At 44.5% G+C, this 24,925-nt stretch overlaps 1 protein-coding gene, 2 non-coding genes and 1 pseudogene across 5 annotated transcripts; 1 reads left to right on the top strand and 3 right to left on the bottom strand.

The window, feature by feature from the left end:
* Positions 1–238: 238 nt before the first annotated feature.
* TRNAS-AGA (transfer RNA serine (anticodon AGA)) lies at positions 239–320 on the bottom strand. The gene has a single exon. It is a non-coding gene; the product is annotated as a tRNA-Ser (tRNA).
* A 1,383-nt stretch (positions 321–1,703) lies between these two features.
* Positions 1,704–1,777, bottom strand: TRNAI-AAU (transfer RNA isoleucine (anticodon AAU)). Its single transcript has one exon. It is a non-coding gene; the product is annotated as a tRNA-Ile (tRNA).
* Positions 1,778–2,843: 1,066 nt separating this feature from the next.
* Positions 2,844–24,906, bottom strand: CTC1 (CST telomere replication complex component 1). Of its 3 annotated transcripts, XM_058283513.2 has the most exons (24): positions 24,720–24,906; positions 22,722–24,173; positions 18,807–18,970; positions 16,138–16,375; positions 15,789–16,000; positions 15,297–15,441; positions 10,406–10,696; positions 10,170–10,298; positions 9,353–9,585; positions 9,032–9,209; positions 8,732–8,932; positions 7,855–7,981; positions 7,224–7,338; positions 6,765–7,092; positions 6,587–6,676; positions 6,150–6,343; positions 5,582–5,661; positions 5,311–5,485; positions 4,919–4,996; positions 4,329–4,473; positions 4,176–4,240; positions 3,726–3,891; positions 3,523–3,649; positions 2,844–3,356 (listed from the first exon to the last, which is right to left on the bottom strand). In XM_058283513.2, exons 2-24 carry the CDS (start codon positions 22,971–22,973, stop codon positions 3,220–3,222), a joined length of 3,870 nt encoding a protein of 1,289 aa, XP_058139496.1. In that variant the 5' UTR covers positions 22,974–24,173; positions 24,720–24,906; the 3' UTR covers positions 2,844–3,219. The 3 variants fall into 3 exon arrangements, 1 of the variants encoding a protein (XP_058139496.1); XR_011646786.1 differs by lacking the exon at positions 24,720–24,906 and having other exon boundaries at positions 3,733–3,891; positions 22,722–22,848; XR_011646787.1 differs by lacking the exon at positions 24,720–24,906 and having other exon boundaries at positions 4,163–4,240; positions 22,722–22,813.
* Positions 11,258–12,375, top strand: LOC101427878 (polycomb complex protein BMI-1 pseudogene; annotated as a pseudogene).
* Positions 24,907–24,925: the final 19 nt, after the last annotated feature.

Below are 24,925 nucleotides of genomic sequence, written 5' to 3'. Positions count from 1 at the left end.
TCAATTATATCTAAAGTTTATTAGGCAAACCATTGAAGTTTTGTACTCCTCATCTGTCCATCTGAGAGTCTCCGACGCCGAGAAAAGTCAGTTAAACTCCTGAATAGTAATCACGAACAGTCCGAACATCCCAGAACTCACCGGGACTGACTGCTGTTTCACTGGTTGCCGGAGGAAACCGACGTATAGCCCAGGAAGTGAGGGATACATTAATTTTGTTGGAGAAGAAAAAACAGTACGTAGTCGGCAGGATTCGAACCTGCGCGGGGAGACCCCAATGGATTTCTAGTCCATCGCCTTAACCACTCGGCCACGACTACCGAGTCCGGTAAGCCTTATTCACTGAGTACCTTTCCTACTACAAAAGCCCTGCAAACACTACGCGTATCTCAAGATTCTTGATTCCAGGCTTTGAGAAGCGGCAGAACTCGGAAGACTGACTCCGGAACGGCCTCTCGCTCTCGGCTCCTCCCCGCCTCTCCGCAATCCTTGTCCCCAGTTTTCCCATCGGCCTCCAGCAACGCGCTCCCGGAAGAAGAGCAGACACGGCGGCCCCCCCTAGATTTTCCTGCCGCCCGAGCTCATGGAGGTACCTATCCCTTCCCAGACAGACGTGTGAGCATTTGGGGTTTATAAAATGCAGTAGGTACGACTTCCGCTAAGAGAACCAACGGTGAAAGATGGTGAGCGAGATAGGTGAAAAGAAACTTGGTACTGTCGTCACTCCAGATATTTGAAAAGACAGTGCAAGGAATGCCACAGAAAGTGATGGAAGAAAGCTGAATGAAACCAAAGCTTTGACTTCAAAAAAAGCAAGCTTTGGTCCATATGGAAAAAATTTTTTTCTAGCTGCAGTTCTCATTACTTCCAGGCCACTGCCCACAAAAAGGGCATCTGTGTAATGTGTGGAAAAAAGATTTTAGATACTAAAAACTACAAGCAAACATCTGTCTAATTGTATATTTTTCTATATTTTACTTTCTGCTTTGAGTTTTTAAGGCATAACATAGATGTTTACGTTAAAAATAGCATGTTTTAAGACAAATATGTTTAAACCAGGGAAGTTGATTGGTATTCTTTTGCTCTCAAGAAGTTCTGAACAGCAGATATATAACTAGTCTTCTGCCTTAAGTTATTTACCTTACATGCATTTTATCAAATTGGAATGTGACAAATTTAATGAAAAAAAATTCCCATTTCTATATGCACTTTTTAACATTATTCAATAATTCTTATTTCACTTTATTTATAGATATTGCCAAGGTGCGAAGATTATTGATATTTTGCTCTGAACTCGGTACCTAGGCTTATAATCCTTATCATTCCCTTACTAGTTACTCTTAGAACCAGCAGTCCCCTAATTAATTGCAGTTTCATAGGGTTTTTAAATGTTTGAGACTATTATTACTGAATGGGTTTTTTTTAGCCCATACTGAAATAAAAGACAAGTTGGAATTGTGATTTTAAAAATTTCCCACTCCTTGGCAAGGCTCTTTGAAACAGAAACTAAACGTTTAAGACTCCCCTCCACACACACAAAGAAATGGAAAAAACCTTTTAAAAAAAAAACAAACAAAACAAAAAAAACCCGTAGTAGGTAAGATGCAGTTCTGCCGCCTGTAAGGGACTGCCTTCGGGCAGAAACTTCTCAGCGAGAGGTGGGAGGGGAAAGAAAAGTAAAGAAAAAAAAAAAAAAAGCCCCATGGCCCGTACGGGGATCGAACCCGCGACCTTGGCGTTATTAGCACCACGCTCTAACCAACTGAGCTAACCGGCCACACGTGAAAACTCTTTCGTGCCATTGTATATATAATCATTATGAAGTACAGGCAGCAGCACCTCAATCACAAAAAATGCTGGTGTGTGCGTTAGACGCTACCAAAATTTTATATGCAAACTGAAACCCTGCTTTCAGGGGCAAGAAGGAGCGCTTTCTGATCAGCTCTAAGAGGTGTGGTCTGATTCTACCTTTCCACACAGCGAGCAACTGTGTGGAAAGAAATATACCAGCAAGAGGCATGGGCACTACCCAAATCCGACCCATATGGCCTCTGATGTAGGAGTTCTCGCCTGCCGGTTCTTCTGGAGTTGATAAAGCATCTGCCTTGGGCCTGGCCTACGTCGGACCGCAGCGCTGGGGTTCCATAGAACAGCCACCCCAGCTTGCTCACGGGCGGCCTAGCGCTTGGTGCTTCCCTCCCCATGCACCCATCGTGCACCTTCAATCACACCTGACCTCTTACAGAGCCCCGCCTTGCTGAGACCATCACAGACAGGCTCTCTACCCTGCCCATAACTTTCCTATCCTATTTACTCCCTTTAGAGCCCCAGGCAATTTTTCTTGTGCTAAAATATATAAAACATAAAAATTTGCCATTTTCTAGCCATTTTTACATATATTTCAGTGGCATTAACTACTTCACAATTAACAACTACCACCATTTCCAAAACTTTTTCGTATCATCCCAAACAGAAATCCTATATCCATTATACAATAACTCCTCATCCCCTCCATCCCTTGGCCCCTGGTAACCTCTGATCTACTTACTTCCTATCACTGTGAATGTCTGTTCTGGGTATTTCATGTAAATGGAATCATATAATATTTGTCCTTCTATGTCTGACTTACTTCACTTTAGCATAATATGGCCCCTGACTTTTGATATCATTTCCTCTGCTGGAATAGAAGCTCTTGGAGAGTGGAAACTGCACCTCTCCTCCCAATCTCTTTCTAGCTCGTGCACTGCTGGCAAACAAGGGCTGACATGGTGGGAAACAATGGGCTGGTCATTTGGGGGTCAGAGACCTGGGACCTAGGTCCCCAGAGATGAGCACAAGTGAGATATCATCAGTGAGCTTTATTGCAGGCCTATCACCAGCTCCCCCATAAGGGCAAGCCTTTTGTTCCTCCAGCTCCAGCCACAAGGCAGAACCCCGTACTCAGGGCCAACTGTGACCCCAACCAGGAAGGAAATATTGCCTGTTTCCACAACTTCCCCCCACCCCCACCACAGGCTGACACCAGAATGCTAAGTTCCTCATCCCAGACCAAGGAGGAAAAAAATTACAGTGAGGTAGCAGCTTGTGACTCCAAGGATCTGGGGTCCTGGCTCAGTCAGAGAAAAAGCAGGGACCATAACAAGGGGGAAGAACTAGAAGCCAGGCCTCAAGGATTCCAGCGAAGCAGGAAGAACTTTCAGGCCATCCTTGCAGTTCAGGCTAATCTGGAAACAAAGGCCCCACAGAGTTGGGGTGCTCTGGCTCCTGAATAGAGAGGCAAGACAGTCGGAGCCTGGGATTCACATGAGTCAGGACAGGCAGATCCCCACACTGGAAACGCTGCAGCCGGGGAGGTTCTGACAGAGGAAGAGAAGAAGAACACTTGTCTCACGCAAATCCACCCTGTGGTTTTTATTCACCGTCTACCATTCTCCTCCCCACCTCTGGAAATCCACAATCCCCTGTCCCTCTTCCTCCTTGGGACTCAGGCGTCAGTCTCCACCCCAACAGCTCCACCCTTACCTAATGGGATGACCTTGGAGGGTTTTCGCTCAACCTCAAAAGCAAGCACAATAGGGCGGAGGACACAGAGGCTGGTACAAAGCGTCTGGAGGAAGAGTGTCAAAGGCTCCTTGACCTTGGCTGAGGACTAGCAAAGGAAACTCAGGATTAATCAGAACCAGGAATCTGGATATCTGAGCTCCCACCTCCCAGCCACACCCCACCTCATACTGGGCTCCAGGCCCTGTAAATTGCAAGGCCACTCTCCCCGGCACTCGGACAAACTCAAGGAGGGAGGTCCACTCGCTGGGACACAGCCCCAGTGCTGCTGCCACGTGCTGATTCCTACAGGTCACCACCGCTTCAGCAGTCCCATCTTCTACCAGGAGCCTGGGGGGAGGGGAGTGGGGGAGGAAAAAGTTCAATTCCCTCAGCCAACCCCAGTGATTAGTCCCCCTGGGCTCAAGATACCACCCTCCCTAGCCTATTTCCAGTCTTTGGCTCACCTCACCCTCACTCATTCAAGAAATATTACGCAATTCCCATGAGCCAATTATGCTAGCAGAGGTATAACAAGGCAGACATAGGCCCTGCTTTCACAGAGCCTGGTAAAATACGGCAAGCTGAACAGAAGGGAAGTTACAGTGTGATGGGAGCCCACCTTGTGTTCTCACCTGATGCTGGCCTGGCTTACGGATGTCTGAGCAGGGCAACTGGGGCCCTGGCGAGTACACCTCCCCTGAGATGAAGAAAGTGGTTGGAAAAATTCAATCCCATTGTATCCCTCTGGCGCCCTGCACCCAGTTCAGTTCTGTTCCCTCCCGTACCTGAGGGCAGAGGCTGGTACAATGAGCACACACCCAGAGGAGCTGAAGGCTGAAGACAGAAACGATATGGCAGGAGGCAATGGCCTGGAACGGGGCCCGGCCACCCTGCAGAAGTTCCGCCAGGTAGATGTGGGGCAGGGGAGCACTACAGAAAAAGGGGGGTGGTCAGGGAACAGCCACTCTCCTCTTTCTCTGAAAGCAGGGTTGTCTGGGGAGGAGTCAGCAGGCCTGGGGATGGGAACAGCCATGGGTACAGTGCTCTACTGGAAGCCCCATGGCTCCCACTTTTGATTGCTGATCTCCATAGTCACCAATTATTTCTCAGCCTTGGACAGCCAAGATGTTAGCTGCGAAAGAGATATTTGCATTTTTGAATAAAAAGCCTTCAAGAACTGACAACATGAAATCCTTGGGTAAAATGACAGATATTGTTAATGTTTTATTTGGAGTAGGGGAAATCCTTCTAACTTAACAGATGCTGCTGGGGTTGGAGAAAACTGTAGTTAGGGCAAAAATTCCAAAGCTAGGGACATGTGTGGAATGCAGATGAGCAGCAGCGAAGTTTAGGGATTAGGGCCTGTGGCACTGACCTGGTTTTGGTCTCTGGGGGAAAACTCAAGACCTGCACATAAGTGGACGACCGGAAACAACAGTAAATGTTGTGGGATCTGCAAGTGGAGGGGAAAAGTGGTCAAGAGCTAGAGGAAAGAGGAGGTAAGAAGTCAAACTGGAGTAGGAACCGGCCCTTCTAAGATCACGCATCCCGGGCTTGGCCATCCCCTGGGGAATTCACCCTGGCTGTGGCTTCACCAAAACAGAGGGAAGACTAGGGAAGGACTGGTCTGGAACGTCTCATGTGGGTGGCAGGGGGTAAAGGCAGACTCACGTATGAAAAGCAGTGTCACAGAGCAGGTGCGGGTAAGCATCAAGAGAACCTAGTTCAAAGGGAGTGGAGGCAAGGTCATGCTCCACAGACCTTTACCTGGACACCTTTTTCTCCAGCTGCTGAAAGTGTACTCGGGCCCCTGGAAGAAGTCCCAGTTGGGGAGGCAAGTGTGGGTTCTCGATATATATGTCCAAGTGAGGGGGGAATTCACAGCCAGCAGTTTCTAGAGCTACAGTTAGCTTCACGCAGTCTTTCAAGGCCCCAGTGCTCTCTGCAGAAGGAAAAGGGAAAGTCAGCAGTGTTCTGTCAGGACTGAAAGGCCTCATCATTCTATTTCACCCTTCCTCCCAAAATGAGGTGTCTTTACCAGGCTTCTTCCAGAGAGGGGCTGGGCACAGTGTCCGTGACAAAATCTCAGCTGAGAAGGACACCAAGCAGTCAGTGAAGCTGTAGGTCCAGAGAAATACACCATGAATGGAGACATTAAGAAGGCAGTGAAAGGAGTTAGGTTAAAGGATAAAACAAGGAGCTAAAGTACAGGCATCTCAGCTAACGGCCATATATATGACTTTGGAAAACCTCGTGTTCTGCCAAATCACAAACTAACATTAACAGGGCTTGTGGGAAAAACAGGGTTGTGGCGGATCACTCAAAACCTATACACCTTTGTAACCAGAGCCCTTACAAAAAATAATGCCAGCATAATTAATGCTTTTTCTTAATTATGAGATAATTTCAAATAGTAACAAACTGGTGGGAAAATCAGATATGAAACATGACTTCCATTATATAATGACAGCATTCCTCTTTGAGTTAAGTCACATTAAAGAAATGCATGCTGTAGCAGAGAAACAGACTATATGCCAAAGCCAACCACAATGGAGGAGGAGGGGAAGAGGGAGCAGCCAAATTTGCTGGAGAGGCCTGACATTTACTTGCCACTGAGCAGGTCAGTCAGCGAGGATTCAGGAAGTGCTCTGTTTACACCTAATGTATCTGGGATGTCCTGGGAGCTCTCGAGCTCCAGGGTCCACTCATCCTGGACAGTGAGGCAGGACACACAGCCAGCCAACTCCAGGGGACGCTGAGATATGCAGGACGAACCATGCTCTGTGAACAATGCTGGTGCCTGTCAGGAAATGGGAAGATGATGGTCTCTGAGTATGGTCCAGAGGAAAGTTCATAAAATACTATGACCCAATTTTGCTTCCTTTATGGAGTCTAAATGCAGACAGACCCCTTGCTTTATCCATTTTAGATCCAGCCTTCTTCTAGGAGGCCTTGAGTGCCCAGGCACTGGACTCACTCTTTAGATTTCAAGCCAAAGAAAGCTTCCTGGGGAAGGGTATGAGCAAGTAGGGCCCTCACTCACATGGGGGCCTGGAGCCACAAGTCGGTACACTTGCCCTGGGTGCAGGAACTCAAACCAGCGGACTGAAGAGCCCAGGAAGATAAGAAGAACCTGTGAAGAGGGAGAGCTGGGTCCTGGGGTCCCAAAGGAGCCAGGGGCGGGGAGGTTGGGTCCTAAAGTCCCTGTAGTCCCAGCGTACCTTCTGATCCTTGTTCTCATCAACCTGTGGTTCAGGTGGACCCCATCCAGTCCCCTCCTTCCTCTGAGTGCCCCCAAGCCAGCTCCCTGACACGAGGAAACTGAGGGTGGCCTTGGCCACTTCCAGAATGGCTCCCGGCGGGGCACAGAAGTTCCGCTTCATCAAGGCCTCCTTGTGGGACAGCAAGAATAGCCTGCTCTGTCCCATGTGGGGTCCCTCTGGGTGGGTGGGCTCCGTCTGAGAGGGTCTTGAGGAGGTGGTTGAGCGAAGGAGGGGTCTGGGCACAGGGATGATCAGGGCATCATCCAGAAAGAACTGGACATAGACTCTGTTGGGAGAGACAACAGTTTGCTTAGCAATACAGCCTTGGGTGTTCCACGCCCTGGCATCCCACTTGCACCAGCACCTCCTCCTCCCCTCAGAGATGCAGGAGTACAGCCACCACCCCAAGGATCTAACCTGGCCTGCTGCTTCTGGATGAACTCTGCCATGCTCATCTCCTTCCAGGAAGGGAAGTTGCTCCTGACATCTCTCTCTACCACCAATTGGAACCTCTCTGCCCACACCAGGCAGCCTAGAGAAAGTAAGTTTCCTTTTTTGCAAGAGAACAGTAGGAAGGACAGTGAAGCAGACCAACCTGCAAGGCTCACTGCCCAACCCAGCCAACTCACACTTGACGAAGATGCTACCTCCAAGGGGGGAAGCCATCCTATCCAGCCCCTGGCCTTTCAGGCTGAATCTAATGCCCCAGTTACTAAGTCTAAGAAACTTTCTCCCTAGCATTTCCCTGTCTACAAATCCCAACGAACCCATTGGGGACAAATAAGACCATTATTCTTCTACCCTAAGAGTGGAAAGTGGGAGTGGCAATCCTGCATGTTAGATGCTATCATGGGAGAAATGAATGCTGGGAATTATAGTTCTGGCTAGGGATCCCCTTGTTCCATTCCGCTACCTGTAAATAAGATATTGATCAGAATGTGCTTCTTCAGCTCCTCTAGTAAATCCCAGGAGACCTTCCTCCCAGGACCCCAGGTTGTGAGAATCTCTGCCCACCCCCACCTCTTCTCTCAACCTCCGAACTCCAAACCTATGAGCCGGGGGTCAGTGAGGGGCTGAGAGTGCTTGGCCAGAAGCAGGCAGGGCAGGGAACCGCTTTGGTCCCGAAGTTGTAGACAACCTTTATGAGATGAAGCCACCAGAACCCCGAGTAAAACCTGCAGGGAGATGAAGTCCAAGGTATCAAATATTTATTAAACAAAGACTGAGTGTGGGGGAGTGGATGTAGCTCAGTGGTTGAGTTCCTGCTTCCCATGTACAAGGTCCTGGGTTCAATCCCCAGTACCTCCAAAAAAAAAAAAAAAAAGACTAAGTGCCTACTAGGCTCCAGGCACTATGTTAAATGTCAGAGCTACCAACTGAACAAAATGATGTGATCTCTGTCCTCAAGGAGGAAACTGTTCCTTTGTCCTTTTCAGTTGATTTCCAAAGAACAGGGCAACTCCCTGCCTCCTTGTAAGTTTATGAACTCCAGAAATTCCAGCTGAAAGAGTGGAGGTGGGAGAGGGATGCTGCCTTTGACAACTGCTGGGGTGGTGTGAGGAGACACTGCCTTAGCAGAAAGCAGAGAGCAAGCACGAATTTATACTCCAGTGAGGGAAGACAGATGTGAAAAGCACTCACACGTTCACACACTGAATAGTGGGAGGAGGTGGTATGAACTGAGGTTAGAGATAGGAGACCATGCAGGACCTCATGGGACATAAGGAGTTTGGGTTCTGTTTTATATGCACTAGGATAAGAGAGTTATGGAATCCAATTATATTCTATCCCACACTCACTAGTTGCCACAGGGAGAATGAACTGCAGTCAAAATGACAAGAAATGACAGTGACTTGGACTAAGGTAGTGATGGTGGGGATGGGGAACAGAGGAAGATCCTCAAATCCTGAGGGAGCCCTACTTACCGGGGTTGGGTGAAAGGCAGAGGGCAGCAGGCAGAGCCAGGACCAGGCCAGGCGGTAGTTGAGTTGGCAACTGGCTAGGTGAGAAGCCTCTGGGAGGGGCACAAGGGCCTTGGGGTCAAAGGAGGCCCAAGCCCTGCTCTGCCCCTTCTCTTTCAGGGTGGCCAGAGTAGGGAAAGCGCAGGGAGTCTGCAGTCGAGTGTACTGACAGAGAGAGAACAGGTATCAGATCGGGTGTCCCATATGCCCAGGTGTCCCCAACACATTAGCTCTGCCACCCGCCTTCCTTCCACTTCCTCATACTTTCTGGAGGGGACAGTAATGCGGCTCTTCAAGGATCTCCTTGTGTGCATTCCGAGCAGGGCTGCCTGGAGGAGCTAGAGCATCCAGGGTAGGAGCCAGGAGCTGCAGTCCCAGGCTGGGGTTCCCAGGAGAAGAATGCTGCAGGAACTGGTAGTGTCTCAGCACATGAGGACACAGCCTTGGCCAAGGAGAGAAGCAGAGTCACTCCCCCAAAGACCAAGCCTCTGACTTCTGTCCCTGTCTCTTCAAGGATCCTGCTTCCCTTACAGAGGAAGTGTCCCACTCCCATCACACCCCACCCCAGGCCTGCAATCTCCTCACTTGCAGGCCAGCTCCGCCAGGGCCTTGGCAGTCCACAGGTAGAGGGGCAGTCCTAACTGACGTTCCCACACCAGCTGCTCATACAGGGAGGCCCCATGGGCTTGTTGGGGTGACTGAGTTTCGGGCTTCCGACGAGAGAAGCCCCGAAGAAGGACAGCACCACGCAGGCAGGACGCTAGCACTGGCCTGCTTGTCCCTCCGCCCACTGACTGGAGGAGGTGAACATCCTGGAGCTAGGGGAAAGCAGAAGAGGTGAAAAAACAGAGGTCAAGGCCCCAACTCAACAATCCCAGACAGCACTCACTGCAGTTTTCTGCTGCCTGGGTTCCAGGAAGAAGAAACTCAATTTCTCCTCTACAGGGTGTTACTTCCAACCTCCACGCCTCACCTTCCATCACTCCCCACTTACCCTGCCATAAGCTCTCATCTCCCACAAGCTCCACTCAGGCTTCTATGGGCCTGGTGGCCCCTGGCTGGGCATGGCTTAGGTTCTTCCCAGGCCTGCAGAGATGACCCTGGCCTTACCCCTGTGAGCTCAGCCCTGCCCTCTCCTCCTGCATGTAGAAGGTCCTTCTGGGAAGGAGATGCTCTGGCTAAACCCTCCTCACAGCACCCAAGATCCACTCCTTTCTGATCTGGAAGTCTTCTTGGAGCTCTTGTCTAAATCATTAACAAAAGCACTCCTGCTCCTAACCCACACAATTATTTTTTTGATTTAGAGGTTCCCAGTCTGCTGCAAATATAAAAACAAAGCAGCCCATAAAGATTAAGAGAAGCTGCTGAGGAGTCTCTGTCACCAGCCCAAACCCCTGCATACCTCCAGAGAGACGCCTGGTCGCACCACCCGCCTCAGGCCACGGAATTGCTGGTAGGCGAGGCAGAGCTCCAGCTGTCTGTCCAGCTCATAGAGGCCAGCAGGCTCATTCAGCACACGGGTGACTGTTCCCTGCAAAAAAGGCCAAGGGCTCAGTTGCTCCAGCTAATGACTATTTCCTTCTTCAGAGACCCACATTCCCTGCCCCTCAAGCTCCAGGATCACTCCCTTACACTCACCATATATGATAAAAGTCTGGAGTCCTGGACAAGATTTTTTTGCCCCTTCCTGTCCTGGAAGTTGTTGGACCTGGGAGTTGGCCTGGAAGGTTGCATGGGGTCAGTCTCCACAAAAGGTCCTGCCAGCTCTAGCTCCTGCACACGTTCTGGTTCCAAAGGCAACAGACGGGAGGAGGGACGGGTTGTCCAAACACAGTAAGAGTGACCACGGATCTTGGATACTCGCAGCTCTGTCAGCACATAGGCTCTACCAGGCCAAAGGGTTCGGTGCCACACCAGTTGGGCAGGGACCTGGCTGAGGCAGAGGCAGGCAATGGGATGGATGAGATACTTCCTACTTACTGAAGCTGCCCCTCTGCCAGAATTCCTTTCCATCATGATTTGCCCTCAAAAATGCTGCCCCTCATGAATCTGTCTCTGCCTTTCCATCTGCCCCATGTTTGCTTACTAAAACTAAAGCGAAAGAGCTTTCAGCATTTCTTCCCTGTCATAAGAGAGATTCCAATTGTTTCCTACTCCCTCTCCCAGGATACAAGCCATGCCTAGAATTTCCTCCCAAATGCACAAATCTTCCATTGAGAAAATTATATCCTTTTCGGCAATTCTCTTGTCCTTACCTCTTAACATACATTCACTTATTTAATCAATATACATTGGGTACATATGTATCCAGTATTGGGATAGATGTTAAGGGAAACACAACAAATACTGTTCCCTCTTCTCCAACATATTTCAAACTGTTGGGAAATAAGTAATAGTAATAGTATGGAGTCTGAGTAATAGTATGGAGTTGTACAGGCTTAAGTGGTAAAAACAATATGCAGGTGGCTCCCAGTGGAACCTGGCTCCAAGATGGCTGGTCGGCTTTTATCACAAGCATAATATATGGCTTCTGAGTGTCACCATCTCTGCCATCTAGTTAGATTGCCCTTGCCAGGGCAATCGAACATCTTTTCTCAAGCAAAATGCATTGAACAACCAGACAAAATCATAAAGCTAAATCCCTATCTAACATGTGTTTTGTTTCGTTTTATTTTTTAATTTTTTTTACTAATGTTTGTTTTGAGGAGGTGCCACCACAATAGAATATCTACTACATTCCATCTGTAAAAGGTGTATTGTGTGTTTCTTGGAGACCAGAAAAGTACTGTCCTATCTGTGATGTCCAAGTTAACAAAACCAGACCACTCCTTATTAAAAGGTCAGATAAAACACTTCAAGGTATTGAAGTACAACAAATTAGTTCTAGGGATTTTCAAAAATGAAATAAGAGAAGGGATTTTTGTGCAGCTCATCCTTCAGCTGATGCTGCCAATGGTTCTAACGCAGATAGAGGTTGCAGATGAAGATCAAGAAATTATAAGTAATGATGAGATAAGTTTACCCACTGAATTCCTTAACCAGAACAGACTGGATCAGAAAGAAAGCAAAGACAAAGAGAAATCTTAGGAGGTGAAGGATACAAGATATTTATGATGCCCAACAGCAACAACTGTGAAGCACCTAAAAAAGTTGCTAAGAAGTGAACTGGACATATCTGATACTTTCCAAAGTGATAAAATGTACGAAGAGGAACCTTTAAAGGATTACTATATACGAATGCCTATTGCCTACACTTATTTATACCAGGTGAAGGAATGGGCCACCTCCTTTGAAATACAGTTTGCCCTACTTATAAAAGATCAGTCACCAGAGAGATGGACTGACGAATGCTGGAGAAATGAAAGTGATGCTGGGAGTGACAAGGCCAGCAGGGGGTATCCCCTCCACCTCTTCTTGCGGACCTCACCCAGTCCTTCAGGCCAGTCTCCCCAATCTCAGTTTCTTCGCATTTACAGTACTCTGAACGGAACCAGCAACATTGGTAACCACCAATCTCCCTTTGCCAATAGAAATCTGTCAGTAAATGGGTTGTCAGCAACTTCATTTGGCTGATACCTGATGAGGCTTTTAAAGAAAAAAATGTTAATGCCCTCATTTATATAGATTATCTTCAAGCTTTTGCAGCTTTACAGAGGCTAATATATATGACTCTTGCCAATTTGCTTTCTTTCATACTGACATTAAATTCGGTTATAAAAAACAGACTAGATGTGATATTCACATGAAAGTCAAATGAAAAGATTGTTCCTATAAAGAACTGGTTTCTAAGGAGGCAAGTAAGATTTTTTTTTCTGTGTTAGGAAAGATGTGTAATGATTTCTGTAACTATTGTTTGGATTTGGAAGTATGGACATAAGCACTAGGCCATAGTTTGTTAACTCCAACTAATGCCTTCATTATATTCTCCTTGATTGCTCTTGCTAGTACTGTTTTATGACCCTGTAAAAAACAAGTGCTTTTTATCTTGAAATTCCATAAATGGAAAGACTAATGCATTCTATATAGCCATGCCACTGTGAACAGTAATTTCTTGTATTTTTAGCCATTTGATTCCTATTTTCCTTTTAATTTCTCAGTTGCTATGCAAAAACTGATCAAAGGAAAAGAAACTTTAGTTTTACAATCTATATACCTAAAACGGGTACTACCCTTTATTTTACTGTCTTGTTGAAATGATCTGCTTCTGTAAGAATCAGATGTATTATGCTTCTTGTACAATGCCTATTAGTATAAGACACCACAGGAAACAGTACTGTATAATACATTTATAAATACTATAAAGAAAATATTGTGTTTCATGCATTCAGAAATGGTTGTTAAAATTCTCCCAACTGGTTTGACCTTTGCAGATAGCCTATGTTTGAGCCTTATCAGCAGAGAATATATTTTAATATTCAATACTTAATTCTAAATTCTGTTCTACTGGAAGCAATTGGCAAATCATTATAGTATCGACTTTTCTCCATAATGCATGTTTACTTTTCAATTTAATTGTTATGGTAAAAAGAACTTAACTCTGCAATATGGAAATGATGTATTTAATTTTGGATGGAATTAATGTGATTTTAAAATGTACACTGATCACTCCAACTCAAAACAAATTTTTAAATACTCTAGCAATTTTCTGGAAGAAGGAAGTTAACCTATGCGGTAGAACAGTAATTTCAAATTTAAGGCTTATTAACAGTTATAAACATGGAACATGCCTTCCCTGTAATATCAGGAAATAGAAGCAATTTATTATAAGCTTCTACAGGTATTAACATTTTAAACAGAGCAAACATGTTGAAGTTAAAACACAAATAACCCCCAATATTTTCAGTTTGTGTTTTACTTTGGTTGAACTCTGTTGTATGTGTTTATCATCCACCAGTTATTTGTGAGGGTGTTTACTCTACAAGAATACTTTTTCATGTCTGTATGGGGAAATCATAGCTAAACTTTTCATCATTCTCAGTCTGCAAAAGACACAGAATTTTATTGCTTTGTCTTGCGTGTAGTCATTATATCAGCACTTTTGCACTAAAGAAAAAAAAGCATACTGTAAGGTTTCAGAAAAGAAAGAAAAGACCAGGCTGTGCTGGAATGATCAGGAAGGTCTACTGAAAGACATGGAACAGGGTCCTGAAGGACGTATTTAGTTGTCTAAGTGGAGAGGAGAGGGCAGGCGATTCAAGCAGGAAGCAACAAAAGCTGCTCTGCTATAACACAAACTATACCATACACTTTGGCACTTACCTCCTGTTTCGTATTATTCCCCACTTGTTATAAATCGATACCATATAGAATTTGTGATAAGATTCTAAACTACCTGAAGGATTTTCCCTACTTTAGACACATTACAGAAACTCAAGTGCATTTCAGAGATTTCTCCTTTGACATCTTAATACATGAATGAACCAACCCACCCTTGACAGAATTTTCTAACGGTCTCTATGAGATGTAAAAAAGTCTAATGTAAAAGAAAAATACATAAGCTCCTCTTTAACTTGGAACGGCATCAGAAATTTGGGAAGCTTCTAAGCATTTCTAGTTTTAACATTTTAGTTCCTTTTTACTTGAAACATTGTTACTCTAACTCATTTCACTCACACACATCACAAAGTTAAGAATATTTAGTGTTAATAAATTACATAGTTTCCTTTTTTAAAATGCATGTTAGAGAGGCTTTTTATCCTTTGTTTTGAATCCTTTTTAAACATTATTGGTATAATTAGATGTCAAAAACAATGATTAGTGTAAAAATTAATGATTTGAAAATTGTACCAGCTAAGGAACAGATGCAGCTCAAGCAGTTGAGCACTGGCCTCCCACATGGGAGGTCCCGGGTTCAGTTCCCGGTGCCTCCTAAAGAAGACAAACAACAAGCAAAAACAAGAAGCAGACAATGAGCAAAAACTATGAGCAGAGACAATGAGCAGAAAATGAGCAAAAACAAATGAGCAGGGAGCAGATGTAGCTCAAGAAGTTGAGGGGTCAGCTCCACAAGGGAGGTCCCGGGTTTGGGTCCCGGTGCCTCCTAAAAGAAAAAAACAACAAAGAAATAATGAGCAAAAAACAACAAGCAGACAACGAGCAAAACTGATGAGGGAGCCATGGGTGGGGGGCAATTGTACCAGCTCCAGATGATGTAAAAGAGATACAAGTTTTCCAAGTTTCTGTAAGTGCATATATTCAATGTACTAGTGGTATCAAAGTGAATTATTTTTTTGGTCATCCTCCTAAGGCAGGGGAAACACAGGTGGTACTGGCAGGTTTTCAAAATTTCATACACAATGCAAAAGCTGTCTACTCAAATGAACTACACAGTAGGAAAGTCTATTCCCTACTTCCTGCACACAGAGAACAATATTACTTTGAACCTACCCTCAATAACACTGTTCTAAAAAAGAACTCTTTCCTCAGCTGTCTTCCTTTCCTGCATGTTTCCTCTTATGATGTTTCTTTCCTATTAAGAGTTCTGACACCCCTTCCACCCCTTAACTGACCCTAATCCCCTAATCCCCACCTGCACAACGATGGGCACATGGCTGACAGCTGGGGATGAGGCACCAAGAGACAGGATGAAATAAGCCTTCTTGTGACTGTTCACCAGAGCACTCAATTGAACCAGCTTCCCAGCCAGGTTTGCCTGCACATCTCTGAGCTTGCTTCTAGAGATGGAAGAGAGGGGAGAAGGAAAGAAGGAAGAAGTCATTTTTTATTTCTCTTCCTTTTCCTACAAATGTCTTCCCTTCTGCTGTAAAGAATAAAAGAACATTGAGGTAAAATTTCCATAGTCCAAAACTGTGATTCCAAAAACCTCCTTCTCACTCTCCTTGTCCCTAGATAAGGCACATTTCCCTTGAAAAACTCTCATCTTAACATTCCAAAAGGCCCTTTCATTCCCTTGATATGGAATATTCCATCTATATTATCATTGGTACCTTTCTTTCTCTCCTTCTACTGACCCACTATCATTTTACAGTGCTCCATCCTCCCCTAAAGAGGGAAGAATTACCTGTGCCTGAGCAGATGGGATGCCTTCTCTGGGTAGAAGACAGGTATAGGTGTGACAGGGCCAGGACTGATGGTCAAGGGGAACACTGGCACAGGGGCACCCCAGAGCTCCAAGTGCCCTTCCCCTGAGGAATTCCACCTAGCAGGAGGGAGGTAACTCCAACTGGGAAAGAGGAAGAGATGGTCCAACCAAGAAAGGTCCAGATCAATGAGCTAGAAAAGATCAAGGTCAAGGGTTAACAGTCCTCTTTCCCCCACCTTTGTTCCCTCAGAGACTTAATTGCCTTGCTTCCTAGATACACAGTCTCTTTAGGATCTGAAGCATCCCTTCCCTCCCCATCCCCACTCACCTCACAGCCCAGGACACCAGAGTTATCTTTCACATAGAGGCTTCCATTCCTGCATTCTTGCTCCAAATTGCCTGATAGGTCTGTTAGTGTTCCTAAAAGTAAGAGCTGCTCCCGGGGCAGGGGGGCCCCATCTGGTTCAACCTCTTGGGCCCAAGTCTGGTATTCACTACTGCTCCAGGACAGGTGGCTGCAGCATGGAAGGCGCTGGTGGGTCCTGAGGTCCTGTACTGAGACAAAGCTGTAGAGTGAAGAGAACAGAGTTCTTACAAAGGCAAGGATATGCCTAGGAGATTATCCCTAACCTCAACATTTCTAAGGAGGATCCCCCAGGATTCCAAGGAGAGGGAGAAGGGGAGTGTGGACCAGATGAATTTGTTTGACTGGCCAAAGGGGAAAAAGCTGAAGGGCCTAAGAAAATGAGGATGGGGTCTGGGTCCAAAGGTAGGTAGTACCTAGGAAAAACAGGAAGAAAGTCTGTGCTGAGTAATATGTTGAATAAGATGGTGCCAGAAAGAGGATTCAAAGAAATGAGAAACTGATGTTCTCAATTATTCTAATATTGCTAGAATTTTGAGAGCTTAGGGTTTTCCTTTCTTTAATTAAGACTGGGATCACTGAGGCCCTTAGGAACACTTAACCCACTTGTGGAGGACTCTAAGCCAGCTGGAAAAGAAGCTGCGTGGAAATCGCAAGTCCTTCAACCAAGACTAGTTGATATATAGCTCTCCTGACCCGAGGCTTTTCCCACTCTAGGAGGACAGTTTTCTAGTGAGGTTTCATTCTATGTTGAAATAAACAATGTATTTAATCTTCAGAGTTATGGGCATGGAGGAGAATAGTAGGAAAAGAAAGGAAAGACAGAGTCCAATGGAATAAAATGAAAAGAGCTAAATAGGGAAAAAGAAAAAGTCCCCAGGTAGGATTGCCCTCAGAAATTACTTTGGAATTAAAATAATAAAATACTATTTACTGCCTATTAAATAGAATTTAAAAACAACAACAACAACAAAAAAGTGAACACCAGATTTGGCAGAGGCTCAGGATACAGACATCCTATAAGTAGAGGACTAAAGGTATATGTGTCTTAGAAAGCAATACAAAATAGCTAGTAAGGATGATGGTGTGCATATCCTGTAGGCTCACCCTTTCATTCTGGATGGTGGTTACTTTTGGGGAGGAGGACGGGACAACTGAATCAGAACAGAGTACTTAAAGGACTTCACTAAGTCTGTAATGTTTTACTTATTATACAAAAAAGAACTGAAGCACATATGGCAAAATGTTAAGGTTTTTAAAGGTTGAGCAGTACATACATAAGTAACACAATATCAGTAAGCGCACTGTTTAGTTCAGCTAACTCTTTTCACAGGCAAGACTTTCTCAATGAAGGAAGCAGTATGTTGATTTACATTCTGGCGGACCAGCACTACAAGGTACCATTGGTTTATAATAAAATCCATGGATGAGAAAATTGCACATAATTATTAAAATGATGCTTTGGATAACACAGAGTACAATTAAGCCATCTTCTTTTTTTTTTTTAAGATTTATTTATTTATTTCTCTCCCTCTCCCCCCACACCCCTGCCCCAGTTGTCTGTTCTCTGTGTCTAGGGGAGCAAGTGTAGTTGAGTGGTTTGAGCACCTGTATCCCATGCACAAGGTCCCAGGTTCAATCTCCAGTACCTCCTAAAAAAATGAAAATAATAATAATAGTAAAATAAAGTCTAGAGGTATGGAAAACTCTATTGTATATTGCTTAGGGGTAGATGGATGTATAGTAAAAATATAAAGATATTCATGAGAATAATACACCCCACATTCAAGACAGTGGGTACTTCTTTGAGGAGGTAAACAGGTTTCTTTTTTTTTTTTTTTAATGTACGGGGCTGGGTATGTGGGAAGCTGGTGCTCAACGATTGAACCACATCAGCTTCCGTGGATTGTTTTTTGTTGTTGTTGTTTTGTTTCATTTTTTCCATGAACTGGTTTTTTTGTTTGCTTGCTTGTGTTTTAGGAGGCACCAGGGACCAAACCCAGGACCTCTCCTCCGGGGAACAGGCACTCTACCGCTTGACCCACATCAGCTCTCCAACAGGTTTCTTCTTGCAGGACTTTTTAGAACTTATAATAAGTTAATGAGCCTTGTGACTCACCTGAGACAGTTATCACATTCAGTGTCTCATACTTATTTAACCATGGAACTCTTTTCTTGTGGTACTTTATTAACTTCTTTCAGAGTAGTTTAGGAAATGACAGCGTAGTAAGAAACAAAAAAATACCCTCAGAAGACCTTAAACTCAGGCCTTCTTAAACATAGCTATGTGCAATTAGTGAAACTGTAGAATCACTGTATCTCAGTTTCCTAACATACAAAATGAAGATAATACTCGCCTCTCTCCCCTCCTTGACAGCTCTTTTTCCAAATTTTTTATCTTTCCGTCCTCCTCTCTTTTTCTCCAAATTTGATATAAGCCAATTTAGGAGAGCATCAGGAAGAGGAAAGCAGCTTGAGGAAGAATGGGAGAGTATGGCAGAAGGGGTTTGTGTTCACACCACCTTGTCCTCACATTAGCAAATTTCCCCTCACTCTTCTCTCCTCCCCTTTCTCTAATTACAGGTCCTTCCTTTTAAATTCCAAATTCAACCCCCACACAACCCTTACCTTACCTGTAGCTGAGGGGCAGTGTAAGACCCTGGTTCCTTCCCTGGGACAACCAGATAGTCTTCACAGAGTCAATTACCAAGTGAGTCAACTGGGTATCAGTCTTCTGGTCAGCTGGGCACAGGGTCTCTTGGATGAAGGCCTGGGCAGCCTCAAGCCAGGCTTGTTCCTAGGAAAGTCAATCTGGTTAAAACCTCTTCATGACCATTCCACCCACCAAGGAAATTTTGGGGAAGAATAAAGGGACAGGGGAAAAAAAGCAATAGGGCATAAGAGATAAAGATCAGAAGTAAAGGAGGTTAGAATTAGAAGAAACTTTAAAAGCCTTAGACCAAACACACAGTCACCTTAGACAGCTGGAGCTTTGGTCTTGCCTGTCTTTCTGCCTGTACCAATCCTGAAAATGCCCAACTGGAATATATGTTCCTCTGTGACCCCTCCTTTGCTCATCCCAGGCAAAATTAGCTGTTTCTTCCTTGGAGCTCCCACAGCACCTTATACATATCCCCATTAAGAGAAATGATCACATGTATAGTGGTATCCCATCTTACACAGGGTCTGGTTATAAAGCCAACAAACTGAAAAGAATAGTCAAAACCGCTCTAGACAGAGTTGGACTCAGTTGTGACTTCTCTACATGTGCCTCTTCTGTCCCTTCTATTTGAACCTATAATTGGTGCTGGAGTTGGTAGGCATATGCCCAAGAGACTTGAATATTTGGGCTGTACCTGTGCCAGCTGGGCCCTGAGACTCAGTGGAGTTGCAACACCTACTCTCCAGGTCATTAGACTCACCCAAGACAACTAACAAGGAGGTGAGGATAGACAACCACCTTACCAAGGGACTGAGTCTACAACTGCAAGCAAGGGAGTCCCATCCATTTAGTTGTATGGGATCGAGGCCCCCTCTCAATTAGAGGTGGAGTGGGCATCACCATCCCAGAATCCTCATGATTAGGGAATAAAATATGGACTAAAATGGACTTACTGGTATTCTACTATATACTTAATGGGATTCTAGCAATGGAAGAAATTATATCATTGATGTGGAGACAGTGGCCACTGGAGGTGCTGAGGCAAGGAAAGGGAAAAAGAGGTGATATGGGGGCATTTTGGGGACTTGGAATTGTCCTGAATGACACTGCAATGACAGATACAGGTCATTATATATCCTGCCATAACCTACAGAACTCAGTGGGATAGAGTGTAGACTACAATGTAAACTATAATCCATGCTTAGTGGCAATGCTCCAAAAGTGTTCATCAATTGCAATGCATGTTACCACACTAACGAAAGAAGTTGTTAATGTGGGGAAGGGTGGGAGGCGGGGGGAATGGAGTATATGGGAATCCCTCATATTTTTTGTGCAACCTTTTGTGTAATCTAAGTATCTTTAAAAAAAAAAATAAGAAAATATATATTGAAAAAAAAAATTCCCCTGGAAGAAATCCTTTAAATTGCTCATAAATAATAGGACATGGGAACCAGATGTGGCTCAAGTGGTTGAGCACCTGCTTCTCACGTGGGAGGTCCTGGGTTCAGTTCTGAATGCCCCCCAAACAAGAACAGAAACAAACAACAAGTGAAACAAAAGAAAAAATCAACTCAGGGGAGCCAATGTGGCTCAGTGGTTGAGCACTGGCTTCCCACATGTGAGGTCCCAAGTTCAATCCCCTGCCCTTGGGGGAAAAAAAAAAGTACATAACAGTAATAAATATATGTAAATGTGTGCAATAATGAACAATACATAAAATGGACACAGGCAGAGTATCACTTTTAATCATTTCCATTTTTTCAAGTCAAATCCCATAGGCTAAATACATATAAGATTCAATCCCTGTGGATTTGTTTCCTGTTCTGTCTTTTCAGCCAAAATGTGGGCTTCCTAAGGACATGGACTATCTTTGTACACTTGATACTGATTCTGGACACATAATTGCCGTTACATATAAATAACTCTGGGGGAGGAACCAGTTTGGACTATTCTCAGTGGTAGGTGGCTTTACTAACTTCTGATAGAGCTCAACAGTGCTTTTTTTTTTCTCAAATAGATTTAATTTAGCAGGGGAAAAAAATCCATTTATCACAATTTTTTCTACTTTTTACCTTTATTTTGTACATTTAATAATTGAAAATATAAACAATTAATACTAAAAAAGAACACAGCTGAATAAAAACATACATTTCTCAATTAGATGGACTGGATACATATAAATTTTTTTTGAATCATACAATATGTTACGCAATATATTTGGTTCCTAGTAATCCAATCATACAGTATTTGTCCTGTCATGACTGGCTTGCTTCAACAGTGCTTCTGACAGAGTTAAACAGTAGCATTCTTGATCCCCAATGCTATTTTAAGTCATAACAGCTCCACCTCTATTCTTCCAAGGCTCTCTATGAACCTTTTGGTCAATCCTCCACACTCAGAGAATCTTTGCCAGTTTGAAGACCCAGTCTTCAAGGTCTAGATGACTTCAGCATCCTTGTGGATGGCCCCAAACTGACTTAAACCTTCACTCCACATCAGTCAAACATGATTGTGGGCACTGGACAAAATCATCATTATTCAGTACTGTCCCATCAATGTAATCAAAGCCCAGACTCTCACACTTTTTGCCTTTTTAAAAAAGCTCTTATCCCCGATGGCCTGTTCTTTGCACGGCTCCTTGAGAACCTCTGTTTCTCAAAGCAGTACCACTGCCTCAGAATCACCTACATTTTCTTTAAAACTCCAAATTCATGGATTTCATGTACTGAACCAGAATTTTGGCAGGGGAGGGAGAGGACCCAGAGACCTGTATTTTAAATAAGCTCCCCAAATAATACTGATATAGGCTAAAGTTTGAAAACACTAAATACTTTCCTCTGCAATGACCTCATGTCCACTGCTATGGTTTTAATAGCCATCTATAGATAGAGATTATTCCTAAATCTCTTTGCCAGCTGAGATATCTCTCTTGAACTTGAGTCATATCACATCTGCCTACCAGATTCTCCACGTGCCAACCTATGGGCACCACATGTGCCCAACACTTAACTTTGTGGGGGAAAAAAAACCACTACTCTTCCAATTTCACTAATTTAGCAGATAGCACCCTCAGCCAGAAACTTCTGAAACTTGGATGTCCTTCTTAACTTCTTCCTTTCCCTACCCAAGACTCGAGTCCTTTACATTATATTACATTACATTACTAGTATGTTTTTTACTCTGTCCTCACTTCTGGAACCTCAACGTTGCTTGCTGCTGCCCTGATCCGGACCCCATCATTTTTCACTTCATTCAACCACAGCCTTCTAACTGGTACTCTCCAGCCCATTCTTTGCAATTATTACCTCAGGAAACTAAAACCCAAATCTCATCCAATCACTTTTCTGCTTAAAACCCTCCCAGTTATCTTCGAGTTAGAGGCGCTGCTAAGCAAGATTTACAAAACTGTCAGCTCTGTCCTCTCCACCACCACCCAGTTGAACCTGAATTTTTACAAAGACACTTGCTCTATCTCTAGCCTTTGGACATCCTTTGCCTCCGACCTAAAACCTTTTATTGCGTTTTGCCGTGCTAACTCCTACATGTCCTTCAGGTCTCTGCAGCTTTTCCCAATTACCAGTTACTCTCCTACAGCTACGTCAGGGGTCTCCTCCAGGAACGCTCAGCACCGTATTTCCCATTAGCCTGCTCTCGGTCTCCCTGCTAGGCTTGAATTCTAGAGTGGGCAGAGATGTGTTTAACATTCACAGCGGACACCGCGTAAATGAAATATATTTGCAGAACCAGTGAGACTACAGGAGTGAACAAACTCACAGACGTCCTCCGCCTCACGTCAGAGAGGCTGGAGCGTCAAGGAGAAGGAAGCAAATCTAAGACAGACATAAAAGAGGGGAGGGAGCGTCAAGAGACGGAAAGCAGCACTCACAGAGCCAGCAGTCACAACCCTGCAAGCCGCCATGACGCACTCGAGGCCCAGCCCCCGGGGAAGTCCGCGGGAAGTGCGCAGACTGCCGCCGGCGCGAGGGCTCACGGGAGGCCTGCTTGGTGGCGTCATCGGTGGGCGCGTCCCAGCTTCACTTCCGTCTCTTTCCTGATCCCGCCCCTTCTGTCTGAAAGCCGGGCTTAAGACCTCCGCTCTGGCCGCGCTTTCTTCCTCCACCTCCCTTCCCAGGGACATCTAGTAGCTTGTAGGCCTTCGGGTGTGATGGTTTGGGGAAGCTCAAAACAGCCAGCCTGATTAGTAACTCCGAAGAATCCTTCCGTCTCCCTGTTCTTGCCAAGCAAAGTTCTTCATCCAAATGCATCCAAAGCACATCATTGTACCCGTGTTATGACCTTAACTCATCGCTGTAAAATTTATTTAACTGTTTCCCCCATCCTACTGTGAACTTCTAAAAGCAGGAGCTTCGTTCTTTTTATCTTTGTATCCGGTGCTTAGGACAGTGCTACTCATTCAGTCAGAACTTGATAAATACGTGCAGAGGCATTAAATAAAGTCCCCTAATTTAGTCAATCAATACACAGCCTAGAAGGCAGTGCGTGCACAGAATTCATGGAACTATGTGTCAGGCACTATTCCAGGCTCTGACAATACATGGCAGATAAAAATCCCTCCTGTCATGCTAAAGGTTTCTCCCTTACAAGGTTTATTATGATCAACTGATCACAAGGTTTACAATGATTAGCAGTGATTTGCATTCCCGTAACATAGAACAGGCCCCTATCCAGAGCCTACATGTTGACACAGTTCATTTACTCACGAGAATAGACAAAGGAACCACATGACACCACCAATTCCTCTCTATACCCTAGAATTCACTGCCCCTATCCCACCATCCCCTAGCAATCCCTACTGGCCAGTGTGGTCTTACCCAAGCCCCAGCCCACTCCCAGTGACTAAGCATTTTCCCCGCCCATAGAGGTATTGTATAAATTCATGAGCGCCCCTACCAGAGGTTTCTCTTCAGACCTCCACCATGGTGGCCAGGATGTTGAAGTCTAATCTTCATACCCCCTCCTTTGGGAGAGCTTCCCACTAAACATCTTACCTGCCTGCATTGTGTGAGTCTCCATGTCCCAGTGAGCGCCGTCTTTCTCTAACAATTATATTAACACAAGTCCATAATTTATGTTAGGGTTCACTCTGGGGCAACTTACAAACTACTGGCCGCAAGTATCACTCTACCTTGCATTGACATTTTCCTACATTCATATAGTTTCAAAACATGGAAAGTCACCTTTTGTTATTGAAAAACACTAAATGACCTAAATTCAAAATATCTTAGAAATACTATCCTTGGGAGCGGATGAAGCTCAAGTAAGTGGTTGAGTGCCTGCTTTTCATGTATGAGGTCCTGGATTCGATTCCTTTTACTTCCTAAAAGGAAAAAAAGAAAAAGAAATGCTGTCCTTTACTTAACATACCCTTAAATTTTGTTAAAATTGGTTCGCCCTGATTTCATACTTGTATGCAAATATACAAAGCACTTGTGACGCTCTGTCTACTGCCTCTAATCAACTTGTTTACGCGCTTTACAATCCTGTCACGTACATGACATAAAAACGAAAATAAAAAGTCCCTTCTAATATAGCCATGATTTCAAATAGGTTAGTTTCTTTATAGTACTTATTGCATAAACATCATGGATTTTTTTTAGTTAAAAATACGTAGGTAACTTCCTTAATGAGTGACTTTTTTAAAAACTTTTTAAGAAACTTGAGTCATTTATTAAATATAAATTTTAATCATTTAGTTTTCAATTTTTAGCTACTAATGCTTAGAAATGATCTTGGATGGTTGATTTCAAGAGGGTAATGATCCTAAAGCCAGATTCATTCCTATAAATATATAACTCCTCTCTTTTCAGGAAAGTGATTTCATTAAATTAAAGATTCATTATCTTCGAAAATTAACGTTTTGTACCTTGCAGAATTGTCAGTTCAATTTTACTTGGATATCTAGTTGTCCTACAGAACTGCCTGTATTTTCACAAACGTTAACTAACAGGAGGCAAATTTGCGAAACACACAGCCCGCAACGTAAACTCCAAAAGAAGCTACAGGCTAGGGCAGCGGCGGGTGGAGGGAGAGGCAGAGTCGCCCGGCTGCCCGCAGACCCCGCCTCTACCC

This window comes from Dasypus novemcinctus, chromosome 21, assembly GCF_030445035.2.
Source record: "Dasypus novemcinctus isolate mDasNov1 chromosome 21, mDasNov1.1.hap2, whole genome shotgun sequence".
In the NCBI taxonomy this organism is placed as follows: domain Eukaryota; kingdom Metazoa; phylum Chordata; class Mammalia; order Cingulata; family Dasypodidae; genus Dasypus; species Dasypus novemcinctus.
Note: the sequence above shows the minus strand (reverse complement) of the source record. Positions and strands in the feature narration are given on the sequence as shown.

Coding starts and splice junctions, on each gene's coding strand:
- CTC1 (XM_058283513.2), bottom strand. CDS start 22,973: ATGTCCCTGGGAAGGGAGGTGGAGGAAGAAAGCGCGGCCAGAGCGGAG. Junction 7,093..7,223: donor ATCCAGAAGCAGCAGGCCAG/GTTAGATCCTTG, acceptor CTCTCCCAACAG/AGTCTATGTCCAGTTCTTTC. Junction 4,474..4,918: donor CCCCCAGAGACCAAAACCAG/GTCAGTGCCACA, acceptor CTTTTTCTGTAG/TGCTCCCCTGCCCCACATCT.